The sequence below is a fragment of the Pristiophorus japonicus genome, chromosome 11 (assembly GCF_044704955.1).
Source record: "Pristiophorus japonicus isolate sPriJap1 chromosome 11, sPriJap1.hap1, whole genome shotgun sequence".
NCBI lineage: Eukaryota > Metazoa > Chordata > Chondrichthyes > Pristiophoridae > Pristiophorus > Pristiophorus japonicus.
Genome location: NC_091987.1, coordinates 1,040,338 through 1,056,147, shown reverse-complemented (window position 1 = coordinate 1,056,147; position 15,810 = coordinate 1,040,338). Strand labels below are relative to the sequence as shown.

Sequence of the window (15,810 nt, the reverse complement as noted above, 5' to 3'; positions counted from 1 at the left end):
GACTCTAGTTCCGGACTTAGGCAAGGCACTCTCAAACATAATGTGAAATTCTATCATATTATGATCACTCTGCCCCATAGGATCCCTTACTATGAGATTGCTAATGAACACTGTCTCACTAAACAATACAAGATCTAAAATAGCCTGTTCCCTTGTTGCTCCACGGCATATTTTTCTCAGAAAATGTCCCGACTGCATTCCATGAACTCCTCCAGAGTACCTTTACCAATCTGATTTCTCCAGTCTATATGAAGATTAAAGTCCTCCACGATTATTGCATTACCTTTGTTACTGTCATGTATTCAACTGTCATTGTAACCCATGTATAAACTGACTTAAGTTGTACACCGTGAGAACACTGGCCACTAGGTGGTGAACTTGTGGGAGACACTCCTAACCTGGACTCTCAGGTATAAAAGGGGAAGCTCCACCCATCTTCTGCACTTCAGTGCTGACTAATAAAGGTAACTGGTCACAGACTGACTTTCTCTCTAGTATGGGCCTCGTGTGCATTTGCACTGTATAGTAAGGACATATTAGTTACAAGTCCCTACTATTTCTTGATTAATATTCTGTAAGTATAGCAACAGTATAGCTACTGTTAGGAGGTCTATACACTACTCCCACCAGTGTTTTCTGCCCCTTGTTATTCCTTACCTCCACCCACACTGATTCTAATTCCTGATCTTCCGAGCCAAGATCCTTTCTCTCCACTGTCCTTCTGTCATCCTTTATTATCAGAGCTCCCCCCCGCCCCTCCTTTTACCGTTCTGCCTGTCTTTTGAAAGGCAGGATTTGCACCACCCAATTAGTTTACCCTGCCTCTCCGCAGGAGTAAGTTCATGGGGCAGAATTTCCTCGGAGCTGCTCTTGCCCCAGCTGTAAACAGGATTTCTGTCACACTTCCGTAGAAGTTACGACAGCAGAGCGGGATCATCTCGGAGGAAATTCCAGGCCGTGCCTGACACAGGTCGAAACTGGCCATTTGCTATTTAAGGGGTCGACGCCAATATCCTGGCGAGACGAGTGCTGGGTGAGCACAATGGCTGACGCGTGGGAGATGGGGAGCTGACCTCTCTGGATTCAGCAATGTCAACTCGGGTCCCGATATGTTTTGTCTCGAGCACAGACGGCGCATTGACCGATCAAAAGCAAGAGGACAGCAGAGCTGCTGCGCCATTTTAAAACTGATGTGCTTGCTGTGGCTGGGTGGACCAGCAGGAGTGCAACCTCGAGAAGGACAACTGGGCAACGAACCATCTCCTCGAAAAAGGAGACATCAGATTCATTGTTTGGAGAGGTTCAGTGCAGGAAACTAGTGATCTTTGGTACAGAGGTGAAAGCATCCAGTGCGGGCCAATGTGCAGTAAGCAACTCAGTCAGTGCTGCCTCCCAAGTTCATGGCCTCAATTACTGTTGGCCAAACACCATGCAGCATCAACAAAAGTGCCCACAAGCAATTGAGTTCATTCACCCCATCTAAACTCATCTGACATGGGGCCTTTACAGCCAGCGGAGGAGACTTTCACCTCTGGTCTAGCCTAGATTTGAACTTGGGTCCCAAAATGGAAAGGATGGTGTACTAACGCAGTTGATCACCCAATTTCCCTATTTTATTGTGATGCATCTACATTCATGCCAACCTTTGTCATCTTGGTAGACCTGTTCGAATTCTGCTCATGAATATGTCAAATATATATATTTTTCTTTCCCGCTTTCTGTTGCAGAAATTGTGCAAGACGCGTTTATGGATGTCGCTGTCCAAACTTTCTGTGGAGTTCCGAACCTTTTGAGAGCTGCCAAGGTACAGTGTAGATATTAGTCTGTTAGTATTTTAATTTGTTCCTGGAATGTGGATGTCGCTGGCAAGGCCAGCATTTATTGCCCATCCCTAATTACCCTGAAGAGGGTGGTGCTGAACCGCCTTCTTGAACCGTTGCAGTCCGTGTGGTGAAGGTGCTCCCACAGTGCTGTTAGGGAAGGAGTTCTGGGATTTTGACCCAGCGACGATAAAGGAACGGCCGATATATTTCCAAGTCGGGATGGTGTGTGACTGGGAGGGGAACGTGGAGGTGGTGGTGTTCCCATGCGCCTGCTGCCCTTGTCCTTCCAGAGGTCACGGGTTTGGGAGGTGCTGCTGAAGAAGCCTTGGCGAGTTGCTGCAGTGCATCTTGTAGATGGTACACACTGCAGCCACAGTGCGCCGGTGGTGGAGGGAGTGAATGTTTAAGGTGGTGGATGGGGGGCCAATCAAGCGGCTGCTTTGGCCTGGAGTTGAGTTTCTCGAGTGTTGTTGGAGCTGCACCATCCAGGCAAGTGGAGCGTGGTCCATCGCACTCCTGACTTGTGCCTTGTAGATGGTGGAAAGGCTTTGGGGAGTCAGGAGGTGAGACACTCACCACAGAATACCCAGCCTCTGACCCGCTCTTGTAGCCACAGTATTTATGTGGCTGGTCCAGTTAAGTTTCTGGTCAATGGTGACCCCCAGGATGTTGATGGTGGGGGATTCGGCGATGGTAATGTTGTTGAATGTCAAGGGGTGGTGGTTAGACTCTCGCTTGTTGGAGATGGTCATTGCCTGGCACGTGTGTGGTGTGAATGTTACTTGCCACTTATCAGCCCAAGCCTGAATGTCATCTAGGTCCATACGGGCATGGACTGTTTCATTATGTGGGGAGTTGTGAATGGAACTGAACACTGTGCAGTCACCAGCGAACAGCCCCACTTCTGGCCTTATGATGGAGGGAAGGCCATTGATGAAGCAGCTGAAGATGGTTGGGCCTAGGACACTGCCCTGAGGAACTCCTGCAGCGATGTTCTGAAGCTGAGCTGAATGACAAACCACAGCCACAACCATCTTCCTTTGTGCTGGGTATGACTCCAGCCAGTGGGGAGTTTTCCCCCTGATTCCCATTGACTTCAGTTTTACTCTGGCTCCTTGATGCCACACTCGGTCAAATGCTGCCTTGATGTCAAGGGCAGTCATCCTCACCTCACTCTGGAATTCAGCTCTTTTGTCCATGTTTGGACCGAGGCTGTAATGAGGTCTGGAGCCGAGTGTTCCTAGCAGAACCCAAACTGAGCTTCAGTGAGCAGGTTATTGGTGAGTAAGTGCCGCTTGATCGCCCTGTCGGTGACACCTTCCATCACTTTGCTGATGATTGAGAGTAGACTGATGGGGCTGTAATTGGTCAGATTGGATTTGTCCTGTTTTTGATACACAGGACATACCTGGGCCGTTTTCCACATTGTCGGGTAGATACCAGTGCTGTAGCTGTACTGGAACAGCTTGGCTAGAGGCACGGCTAGTTCTGGAGCACAAGTCTTCAGCACAACAGCCGGGATGTTGTTGGGGCCCAGAGCCTTTGCTGTATCCAGTGCACTCAGCCGTTTCTTGATATCACGTGGAGTGAATCGAATTGGCTGAAGACTGGCTTCTGTGATGGTGGGGACCTCAGGAGGAGGCCGATATCGATCGTCCACTCGGCACTTCAGGCTGAAGATAACTGCACATGTTTCAGCCTTGTGTTTTGCACTCACGTGCTGGATTCTGCCATCATTGAGGATGGGGATATTCATGGAGCCTTCTCCTCCCGTTAGTTGTTTAATGGTCCACCACCATTCACCACTGGATGTGACAGGACTGCAGAGCTTTGATCTGATCCGTTGATTGTGGGATCGCTTAGCTCTGCCTATAACATGCTGCTCCCGCTGTTTAGCATGTAGTCCTGTGTTGCAGCTTCCCCAGGTTGGCACCTCATTTTTAGGTACACCTGGTGCTGCTCCTGGCATGCTCTTCTACACTCCTCATTGAACCAGTGTTGGTCCCCTGGTTTGATGGTAATGATAGAGTGAAGGATGAGCCAGGCCATGAGGTTACAGATTGTGGTGGAATACAATTCTCCTGCTGCTGATGGCCCACAGCATCTCATGGATGCCCAGTTTTGAGCTGCTAGATCTGTTCTGAATCTATCCCATTTAGCACGGTGGTAGTGCCACACAACACGGTGGAGGGTGTCCTCAGTGTGAAGACAGGTCTTTGTCTCCACAATGACTGTGCGGTGGTCACTGCGACCAATACTGTCATGGACAGATGTTAACTAGGTTTTTCCCCTCGTGTTGGTTCTCTCACCACCTGCCACAGGCCCAGTCTGGCAGCTATGTCCTTCAGGACTCGGCCAGCTCGGTCAGTAGTGGTGCTACTGAGCCCCTCTTGGTGATGGACATTGAAGTCCCCCACCCAGAGTACATTCTGAGCCCTTGCTACTCTCAGTGCTTCTTCCAAGTGGTGTTCAACATGGAGGAGTACGGATTCATCAGCTGAGGGAGGGCTGGAGGTGGTGATCAGCAGGAGGTTTCCTTGCCCATGTTTGACCTGAAGCCATGAGAGTTCTTGGGGGCCAGAGTCAATGTTGACTCCCAGGACCACTCCCTCCTGACTGTACACCACCCTGCCACCCCTGGTGGGTCTGTCCTGCCAGTGGGATGGTGATGGAGGAGTCTGGGACAGTGGCTGAAAGGTATAATTCTGTGAGTATGACAATGTCAGGCTGTTGCTTGACTAGTCTGTGGGACAGCTCTCCCAATTTTGGCACAAGTCCCCAGATGTTGGAGAGGAGAACTTTGCCGGGTCGACTGGGCCGGGTGTGCCGTTGTCGTGTCCGTAGCTGGTGCCGAGGTTGATTCCGGGAGGTCCGTCCGGTTTTATTCTTATTGTTTTCTGTAGCAGTTTGTTACAACTGAGTGGCTTGTTACGCCATTGCAGGGGGCAGTTAAGAGTCAACCACATTGCTGTGGGTCTGGAGTCACCTATAGACCAGACCGGATAAGGACGGCAGATTTCCTTCCCTGAAGGACGTTAGTGAACCAGATGGGTTGTCGACAATCCGATAGTTTCATGGCCACGATTATTGATACCAGCTTTTTACTCCAGATTTAATTAACTGAATTTAAATTCCCCAGCTGCTGTGGTGGGAATTTAACTCGCATCTCTGGATTACTAGTCCAGTAACATAATCACTATGCACACCATCCAATCTTTTACCTACAAAGGTTTTTTTCCCAAAATTACCTGAAGTGCAATTTACCTAACGGAGCACCAGTATATACTGCGGACAGTAGATATGCGGTGTGACTGTGACAAAGGCAAACTAACACTCCTCATTCTTCTTGACCTGTCTACAGCCTTTGACACAGTGACCACTCCATCCTCCTCCAACACCTCCCCACCATTGTCCAGCTGGGTGGGACTGCACTCGCCTGGTTCCATTCTTATCTATCTAATCGTAGCCAGAGAATCACCTGCAACGCTTCTCTTCCCGCCCCCACATCGTTACCTCTGGTGTCCCCCCCAGGATCTGTCCTTGGCCCCTCCTATTCCTCATCTACATGTTGCCCCTTGGCGACATCATCTGGAAACACAGCGTCAGTTTCCACATGTACGCTGAGACACCCAGCTCTACCTCACCCCCACTTCTCTCCACCCCTCACGGTCTCCAAACTGTCCGACTGCTTGTCCCACATCCAGTCCTGGATGAGCAGAAATTTTCTCCAATTAAATATTGGGATGACCGAAGCTGCTGTTTTCGGTCCCCAACACGAACTGCGTTCCTGAGCCACTGGGCCCAAGTTTCGGCCTGAGTTACTCCTATTTTTTTGGAGCAACTAGTTTAGAATGGAGCAGCTTAGAAATTGCAATTCTTGGCATTTAGTTTGCTCCAGTTCTAGTCAGTTAGAACAGTTTCATTTTAGAACAGATTTTTTTTCAAAAGGGGGCATGTCCTGCCACTTATGACTGTTTTGAAAGTTTAGGCAGCGAAAACTTACTCCAAACTAACTTAGAATGGAGTAAGTGTAGATTTTTGTACGCTCAGAAAAACCTTGTCTACACTTATAAATCAGGCGTAGGGAACGAGAGGGGGGGGTTTTAAAACATTAAACACTTCAGTTTTACAAATAAAGAGCCATCATCAATAATAAATGATAAATAATTCAATAAATTAACCAATAAAATAAAATAAATAAAAAAGTACATTACAAAAATCAATAAATAAAAAATTAAGTTTCTACTCACCGACTACAGCACCGGGAGCCCTCCAACAGCATGCTGGGACAGGCCCCCCCGCCAGTGTCTCTCTCTCTCTCTGTCAATGTCTCTCTCTCTCTCTCTCTCTGTCAGTGTCTCTCTCTCTCTCTCTCTCTGTCAGTGTCTCTCTCTCTCTGTCAATGTCTCTCTCTCTCTCTCTCTCTCGGTCTCTCTCTCTCTCACAGTGTATCTCTCTCTCTCTCTCCCTCTCTGTCAGTGTCTCTCTCTCTCTGTCAATGTCTCTCTCTCTCTCTCTCTCTCGGTCTCTCTCTCTCTCACAGTGTATCTCTCTCTCTCTCTCCCTCTCTGTCAGTGTCTCTCTCTGTCTGTCAGTGTCTCTCTCTCTCTCTCTCTCACTGTCGCTGTCAGTGACTCTCTCTCTCTGTCAGTGTCTCTCTCTCTCTCTGTCTCTCTCTCACAGTGTATCTCTCTCTCTCTCTCTCCTCTCTCTCTCTGTCTGTCAGTGTCTCTCTCTGTCAGTGTCTCTCTCTCTCTCTCACTGTCGCTGTCAGTGACTCTCTCTCTCTCGCTGTCAGTGACTCTCTCTCTCTCTGTCAGTGTCTCTCTCTCTCTCTCTCTGTCGCTGTCAGTGTCTCTCTCTCTCTCTCTCTCTGTCAGTCTCTCTCTCTCTGTCAGTCTCTCTCTCTCTCTCTCTCTCTCTCTCTGGTAGTGTTTCTCTCTGACTCTCTCTCTCTGGCAGTGTTTCTCTCTGACTCTCTCTCTCTCTGTCAGTCTCTCTCTCTCTCTCTCTGGCAGTGTTTCTCTCTGACTCTCTCTCTCTCTGTCAGTCTCTCTCTCTCTCTCTCTCTCTCTGTCAGTGTTTCTCTCTCTCTCTCTCTCTCTCTCTGTGTCTCTCTCTCTCTCCGTCAGTCTTTCTCTCTCTCTCTCTGTCAGTGTCTTTCTCTCTCTCTCTGTCTCTGTCAGTGTCTCTCCCTCTCTCTCTCTCTCTGTGTCTCTCTCTCTCCGTCAGTCGTTCTCTCTCTCTCTGTCAGTCTCTCTCTCTGTCAGTGTCTCTCCCTCTCTCTCTCTCTGTGTGTGTCTCTCTCTCTGTCAGTGTCTCTCTGTCAGTGTCTCTCTCTGTCAGTGTCTCTCTGTCAGTGTCTCTCTCTGTCAGTGTCTCTCCCTCTCTCTCTCTCTCTCTCTGTCTCTCTCTCTCTGTCAGTGTCTCTCTGTCAGTGTCTCTCTCGCTCTCTGTCAGTGTCTCTCTCTCTCTCTGTCAGTGTCTCTCTCTCTCTCTGTCAGTGTCTCTCTCTCTCTCTGTCAGTGTCTCTCTCTCTCTCCGTCAGTGTCTCTCTCTGTCAGTGTTCTTCTCTCTCGCTCTCTGTCAGTGTCTCTCTCGCTCTCTGTCAGTGTGTCTCTCGCTCTCTGTCAGTGTCTCTCTCTCTCTCTGTCAGTCTCTCTCTCTCTCTCTCTGGCAGTGTTTCTCTCTGACTCTCTCTCTCTCTGTCAGTCTCTCACTCTCTCTCTCTCTCTCTCTCTCTCTCTGTCAGTGTTTCTCTCTCTCTCTCTCTCTCTGTGTCTCTCTCTCTCCGTCAGTCTTTCTCTCTCTCTCTCTGTCAGTGTCTTTCTTTCTCTCTCTCTCTCTCTCTGTCAGTGTCTCTCCCTCTCTCTCTCTCTCTGTGTCTCTCTCTCTCCGTCAGTCGTTCTCTCTCTCTCTCTGTCAGTCTCTCTCCCTCTCTCTCTCTCTCTCTCTGTGTCTCTCTCTCTCTGTCAGTGTCTCTCTGTCAGTGTCTCTCTCTGTCAGTGTCTCTCTCTGTCAGTGTCTCTCCCTCTCTCTCTCTCTCTGTGTCTCTCTCTCTCTGTCAGTGTCTCTCTCTGTCAGTGTCTCTCTCGCTCTCTGTCAGTGTCTCTCTCTCTCTCTCCGTCAGTGTCTCTCTCTGTCAGTGTTCTTCTCTCTCGCTCTCTGTCAGTGTCTCTCTCGCTCTCTCTCAGTGTCTCTCTCTCTCTCTCTCTCTCTGTCAGTGTCTCTCTCTCTCTCTCTGTCAGTGTCTCTCTCTCTCTCTCTGTCAGTGTCTCTCTCTCTCGCTCTCTGTCAGTGTCTCTCTCTCTCTCTCTCTCTGTCAGTGTCTCTCTCTCTCTCTCTGTCAGTGTCTCTCTCTCTCGCTCTCTGTCAGTGTCTCTCTGGGTTTCTGACAGCGAGGGGTGGTGTGGGAGGATGGGGAGAAGAGGAGGGGGGAGGGAGATGGAGGAGGGGAGAGGAGGGAGGGAGGGGGCGAGGAGGGGGGGAGGAGGTAGAGGGGAGGGGAGGGGAGTGGGGGAGAGGGAGGGGGAGGCAGAAAGCCGGACCGGGACCTGAATGGGAGGGGGGGGGGAGTGGGAGCTGGAGCTGAAGCTGAAGAGGAGGGAGACCCAATCCTGATCCCCGATCTTCGCCCGGGAGCCCATTCGGCCAGGGCTAGGGTCGGCGTGCTTCGGGCCCCTCCTACACAGCCTCGGGGGCCTGGAGCTACTGCACATGTGCGCACACTCTAGCGCGCATGTGCAGAGGTCCCGGCACTGTTTTCAGCGCCAGGACCTGGCTCCACCCCGAGCCCTTGTGTTGCACCACACCGAGCACGAAGACATCCTGAGGCGCTCGCAGAATCACTCGGTAAGTTTCCGGTGCCCTTTTTCTTCCAGAAAGTCGGTGCACCTTATGGTGATGCGCCGTTTTTCCAGAGGGCGGGAACGTGGGCCCACTGATTCCATCCCTCTCCCCAGTTTCTGTCTGAGGCTGAACCACATTGTTCACAACCTTGGTGTCATATTTGACCCTGAAATGAGCTTTCGAACACATATCCACAGCATAATTAAGACCGTCTATTTCCACTTCTGTAATATTGGCCGTCTCCCTTGCCTTCGCTGCTGAAGCCCTCATCCGTGCCTCTGTTACCTCTAGACCTGACTATTCAGTGCACTCCCAGCTGGCCTCCCTCATTCTACCTGACGTAAGCTAGAGGAGATCCAAAACTCGGCTGCCTGTGTCCTAACTCACACCAAGTCCCGCTCACCCATCACCCCCTGTGCTCACTGACCTGGTTAAGTAACGCCTCGATTTTAAAATTCCCATCCTTGTTTACAAATCCCTCCATGCCCCTCGCCCCTCCCTATCTCTGTAATCCCCTCCAGCCCCACAACCCCCCGAGATGTCTGCACTCCTCTAATTCTGCCCCCCTGACCATCTCTGATTATAATCGCTCCACCATCGGTGGCCGTGCCTTCTGTTGCCTGGGCCCCAAGCTCTGGAACTCCCTCCCTAAACCCCTCCGCCTCTCTACCTCACTTGCCTCCTTCAAGAAGTTCCTCAAACCTCTCTCTTTGATCAAGCTTTTGGTCACCTGCCCTGATTTCTCCTTTTGTGGCTCCGTGTCAAACTTTTTGGAACCGAACTTGCCCTCTGCCGGAAACACGGCAAACTTACCGTGTTTGTGCTGTTTTCACCACCGCGGTGGCTGTGGTGGCCTCTTGCACAAAATTCCTCTCTTTGGCTTTTTTGGTCATAATGGGGGCCGAGGAGAGCAGAAGTTTGTACACTCGCGGGGCGGGCGGAGAGTCTGCCGCTGTCACTCATCACGCTGGCGCTGATGACGTCATCACGCTGGCGCATCACCATGTCTCTTCCCTTCACTTAAAGGGGGGAGCCGCTGCAGACTCTGCATTTATTTTAGTTAAAGCCCACTGGGCCACCAGGGAGTGTTTCGGCCGGGCCAGCAGCCTGGCACCCTAGAGGGGGCCGGTCGAACCCGGGACACAATTGTCAGTCCGACCTGGCAGTCGGCCCACAAAAAAAAGCAAGATGGCGGCCGCAGCAATGCGCCCTCCTCGTGAATGGTGGCAGCACCGCTATTTTTAACACGCTGCAAGCATAGTGCACCGACAGAAAAACCTATCAATGGCACAGAACCACAGCAGCAACATTTCCGTGGTGGAATTTTGCATTCGTAGGGGGGTGCTCTGATGACGCACCCTGGGTGGGGCGGAGATGGGAGGGGCGGGGCATGTGGGCGGGTGGAGGTGGGAGGGGCGGGTGAGCGGGGCGGAGGTGGGCAGGGCAGGTGGGCGGGGCGGGGCGGAGGTGGGAGGGGCAGGTGGGTGGGGCGGAGGTGGGAGGGGCAGGTGGGCGGGGCAGGTGGGCGGGTGTGGGTGGGGCGGAGGTGGGAGGGATGGGAGGGCAGGTGGGCAAGGCGGGTGTGGGCGGGGCGGAGGTGGGAGGAGCAGGTGGGCGGGGCGGAGGTGGGAGGGGTGAGTGGGCGGGTCAGGTGGGCGAGGCGGGTGTGGGCGGGGTGGGTGGGCGGGGCAGGTGGGCGAGGCGGAGGTGGGAGGGGCGTGTGTGGGCGGGGTGGGTGTGGGCGGGGCGGAGGTGGGAGGGGCAGGTGGGCGGGTCGCCACCAAGATACGGGAGGAGGGCAATTTTCAAAATAGCGGTCATTCCATGAAAACCCGGCAGCCATTCCATGCCACGGCTTGGCCGCTGATTTCCGGCAGTAACAGGCCTGACGTGAAGGTGTCAATTTTGGCCCCTTTATCCCATAATACTCCTGTGAAGCGCCTTGGGATGTTTCACTATGTTAAAGGCGCTATATAAATAGAAGTTGTCGTTGTTGTCATCCTAAACTCCTTGGTCAGATCACCCCTTCATCTTCTATACTTAAGGGAACATCATAGGCAGTCCCTCGGAATCAAGGAAGACTTGCTTCCACTCTTAAAATGAGTCCTTAGGTGGCTGAACAGTCCAATACGAGAGCCACAGTCCCTGTCACAGGTGGGACAGACAGTGGTTGAGGGAAGGGGAGGGTGGGACACACAGTGGTTGAGGGAAGGGGAGGGTGGGACACACAGTGGTTGAGGGAAGGGGAGGGTGGGACACACAGTGGTTGAGGGAAGGGGAGGGTGGGACAGACAGTGGTTGAGGGAAGGGGAGGGTGGGACAGACAGTGGTTGAGGGAAGGGGAGGGTGGGACAGACAGTGGTTGAGGGAAGGGGAGGGTGGGACACACAGTGGTTGAGGGAAGGGGAGGGTGGGACAGACAGTGGTTGAGGGAAGGGGAGGGTGGGACAGACAGTGGTTGAGGGAAGGGGAGGGTGGGACACACAGTGGTTGAGGGAAGGGGAGGGTGGGACAGTGGTTGAGGGAAGGGGAGGGTGGGACAGACAGTGGTTGAGGGAAGGGGAGGGTGGGACTGGTTTGCCGCACGCTCCTTCCGCTGCCTGCACTTGATTGCAACCTGTCCTCATAATTTAACCCTCTCTGCCCCGGTCGCACGTTAAATAGGTATGTTGCCCTGCCCAATTACAAAGACACAATCGAGATGACGGTTTATATAAAATGTGGACCTAGAAATTACAGTATTGGTGACGTGGTTTTTTGTTCCCAGGCAAGAACTGAAGACCTAAAGAAACAGCAAGAAAGCAAGGCAGAAAATCAACTGCGGATTCAATTCAAGATTGAAAATGTGGTGTATTCACAAGACACCATCTACAGCCAGCTGCTCACCAAAAAAAATTCCGAAACTGAAGGAGGGTTAACCAAAATACAAGCTGTACCGAAGACCTTTCCATTAGGAACGTCAGCTGTGGCTAACAATGGTGCCACTATGTATGAAATGTCAATGCATTTGCAAACATACTACCAGGTGGGTTAAGCACCGCTGAATGGGTTGCGAAAGATATTCTTGTTGACTGCAGGGGATGAAAATGCGGTTGGAAAGCGCCCCACAGGGTCGCGAAAGGGTTTGCCGCGGCGAGCGCCGGTATTTGCGCTGCTCGGTAAATTCAGTGTGCCGGTACCGGTGGTGCTGAGGATCATCGCCCGGGAATGTGGCGCCGGTGTGCAACGCCCCCGGTATCGACACAGAAGTAACATTTGGTTTACACTGCACCCCCACACCACCTAGTGACCCCGCCAGAGAAAGCTGGTCTGCAGAGCTGTCACGGGTGCATGAGGTAAGTGTGATTGATATATATACTTTTTTTGCAATTTAACTTTATTTGGGGTGAGTAAAGTATAGGAAGTGCTTGTTGTTCCAATTCTTTTTGTTGCAGGGTGGCCTCTCTAAGGGCACGGGATCTTCAGTTGTGCACCCGGCCCAGCGCCCGAAGAGAAATGTGGAACGCTTCCCTTAGCGTCCGCTCCACTCTCAGGGCGCAACCACTGAATTTTTTGGCTGCTGGTGCAAACCATTTTACGCCGCTAAATTTAGCCACCGACTGACATTAAAAAATCGGCAACCGAATTTCCAGCCCCTAGTATAAGCTCAATGGAAAAAAAGAAAAAGAAAGACTTGCATTTATATAGCACCTTTCACAACCACTGGACGTCTCAAAGCGATTTACAGCCAATGAAGCACTTTTGGAGTGTAGTCACTGTTGTAATGTGGGAAATGTAGCAGCCAATTTGTGCACAGCAAGCTCCCACAAACAGCAATGTGATAATGACCAGATAAGCTGTATTTAGTGATATTGATTGAGGGATAAATATTGGCCAGGAACTGGGGATAACTCCCCTGCTCTTCTTCAAAATAGTGCCTTGGAATCTTTGACATCCACCTGAGAGAGCAGACGGGGCCTCGATTTAACATCTCATCTGAAAGACAGCCCCTCCCCCTCAGCACTTCACTAGAGTGCTAGCCCAAATTTTTGTGCTCAAGACCCTGGAGTGGGATTTGAACCCACAACCTTCTGACTCCGAGGCAAATGTGCTAATTTACTCTCTCATTCTATTTTCCCTTTCTTTATCAATTTCTTGGTGCTCCTTTGCTGAATTCTAAAATCCTCCCAATCCTCAGGCTTACTGCTCTTTTTGGCAACATTATAAGCCTCTTCCTTTGATCTATTACTATTTTTAACTTCTCTTATTAGCCACAGTTGGACCACTTTTCCCATGGGGTTTTTGTGCCTTAAAGGAATGTATATTTGTTGTAAATTATGTATTAATTCTTTAATTGCTTGTCTACCATCATACCTTTTAATGTAGTTTCCCAATCTATTTTTGCTAACTCTCCCCTCATACCTACGTAGTTTGCTTTGTTTAGATTTAAGACGCTAGTTTCGGATTTAACTAAATCACTTTCAAACTCAATATAATATTCTATCATATTATGGCTACTCTTCCCTAAAGGCCCCTTTACTACAAGGTTATTAAATAACCCTTTCTCATTGCACATTGGAAATCTGAAATAAAGGCAGGAAATACTCAGCGGGTCAGGCAGCATCAGTGGAGAAAGAAACAGAGTTAATCTTTCTGATCGCTGACCCTTTATCAGAATGAGAGTTGTCATTTGCACAGATCATGTGTATACCATGGCATTCCCTGGCCCTCCTATTCTGAAGATGTTTACCTACTGGGATACAGTTCCACAGGCATCATTCATTAACCCCCCCGTTCCCCCCCCCACCCCCACCCCCACCCCCACCCACTGCTTCACCCAAGTGGCCATTATTGAAGTCTGAGCCTCAGCATCACCTTCATCATAGGCAGTCCCTCGAAATCGAGGAAGACTTGCTTCCACTCTAAAAGTGAGTTCTCAGGTGACTGAACAGTCCAATACGGGAATTACAGTCTCTGTCACAGGTGGGACAGACAGTGTTTGAAGGAAAGGGTGGCTGGGACTGGTTTGCCGCACGCTCCTTCCGCTGCCTGCGCTTGTTTTCTGCATGCTCTCGGCGACGAGACTCGAGGTGCTCAGCGCCCTCCCAGATGCTCTTCCTCCACTTAGGGCGGTCTTTGGCCAGAGACTCCCAGGTGTCGGTGGGGATGTTGCATTTTAGCAGGGAGGCTTTGAGGGTGTCCCTGAAACGTTTCCTCTGCCCACCTGGGGCTCGTTTGCCGTGTAGGAGTTCCGAGTACAGCGCTTGCTTTGGGAGTCTCGTGTCGGGCATGCGAACAATGTGGCCCGCCCAGCGGAGCTGGTCGAGTGTGGTCAGTGCTTCGATGCTGGGAATGTTGGTCTGATCGAGAACACTGATGTTGGTGCGTCTGTCCTCCCAGGGATTTGTAGGATCTTGCGGAGACATCGTTGGTGGTACTTCTCCAGCGATTTGAGGTGTCTACTGTACATGGTCCATGTCTCTGAGCCATACAGGAGGGCGGGTATCACTACAGCCCTGTAGACCATAAACCTGGTGCCAGATTCGAGGGCAGTCTGAGCCTAAACAGTAAGTGACAGCAGGCTATCCAACTGTACTGGACATAACAGATGAGTATGATCCTGACCTTATTTAGCATCCACACTTGTGCAATTGCAGTTGGGTTGGTACATATAAATCAAGAGTGGAAATCTTACTGAGTCTCAACCCCAGAGTCAGTCTGGTCGGCTGAGGTAACCCAAACACTGCCTCATTTGAAATCCATTAACTCAGCGCAAATCCAGGAGAACCAAGCATGGGAGCTTCTAATCTAGATGAGTTGGGTGAATTTAATGCAATTAGCTGGCATGGAAGTTCATGATTCACTTCTGTTCTCGTTGCTCAGATTGCGTCCGATCGAATGGCCGACCAGATTCCCCTGATAATACGCTATTACATCCTGCAAGAGTTTGCCTCGGAGTTACAGATTCAGATGTTGCAGCTGCTGCAGGAGAAGGATCGCATTAATGAGTATCTCCGTGAGGAGCAATCAGCTGTAGATAACAGGAAGAAACTCAAAAATAAACTCGAGCGACTGACCAACGCTCAGCACGAAGTGTCCAAGTTTTATTGAATTTAATTGGAAATCAAGAGGTCTTCCAAACTGAACCCAGCTCACTTTCTGTCCACAATGGTAAAGAGTTACCCCACTACTCCAAAACATACATCGAATCTGTTACGTGACCAAACTGTTTGATCATCAGTAGATGCCTTTTTAGGGGGAGCAATCGAGGGACATTGGGCCCACAAAACTAGTTCCTTTTTGTTTGATCAACTACTGACCTGCTTTCTCAATATGTCCCTCAATATTTACTCTCTGTTGTGAAGTGCCTTTTTAACCCTTTATACCATCCGAAGGAAGTGGAGCTCAATGGTCACTCCTTCTGTCGCCCTTAGGGTAGAAATGTCCTGCCAGGCTTCCCTGCTTAACTTCCTAGCTTTTCATTTGTATTTGAGCCCTTTTCCATAAGATTGGGATTGTCAATATATTATTTTCTTATCGTATCCTAACATCTTTGGAGCTTTTCAAAGGAAAAGAACTGCTTCAAGTTTTAATTTTGTAGCGCAAGTTGAAATGTAGCAATTGGCACAGATCGTATCCTGGCCAATATTTATCCCTCAATCAACATAGCAAAACAGACTATCTGGTCAGTATCACATTGCTGTTTGTGGGAGCTTGCTGTGCGCTAATTGGCTGCCGCGTTTCCCACATTACAACAGTGACTACACTCCAAAAGTATGTCATAGGCTGTAAAGTGCTCTGAGACATCCGGTGGTCATGAAAAGCATGATATAAATGCAAGTCTTTTATTGTTGTACTTTCCTATTAATAGATCTTTCATGTAAGCAAACATTAAAAGAGCAAAATGCCAAAGCATATGAAGATGTGTTGATTCTTATTTCTAGGCAGAGGGAGATGGGGTGTTACAGAAGCCAGAGTTTAGAGAACAGTGTGTGCGAGGGTCACACAGGACAAGTCCTGTTCCGCTACAGTTGTGGCAAACCCAGCCACATTTCACGAGATTGTCACGGACCTAGGTGAGGTGCAGTGTTTTCATTCCAACCACCTGCACAACGCCAAGGGAAATCCAGACCCACCTCCTTGGAGGCAAAAATGGATA

The 15,810-nt window shown here is 50.3% G+C and overlaps 1 protein-coding gene across 1 annotated transcript in view; it reads left to right on the top strand.

Annotated features, from left to right (window-relative positions):
* LOC139275957 (interferon-induced GTP-binding protein Mx3-like) overlaps positions 1 to 15,556 on the top strand; it is a 69,232-nt gene extending 53,676 nt beyond the window's left edge. The window contains exons 11-13 of the mRNA XM_070893208.1: positions 1,728 to 1,804; positions 11,440 to 11,697; positions 14,535 to 15,556. Coding sequence (XP_070749309.1) covers positions 1,728 to 1,804; positions 11,440 to 11,697; positions 14,535 to 14,762 — 563 coding nt within the window. The 3' untranslated portion in view covers positions 14,763 to 15,556. The remainder of the gene's footprint in view (positions 1 to 1,727; positions 1,805 to 11,439; positions 11,698 to 14,534) is intronic.
* The last annotated feature ends 254 nt before the right edge of the window (positions 15,557 to 15,810 follow it).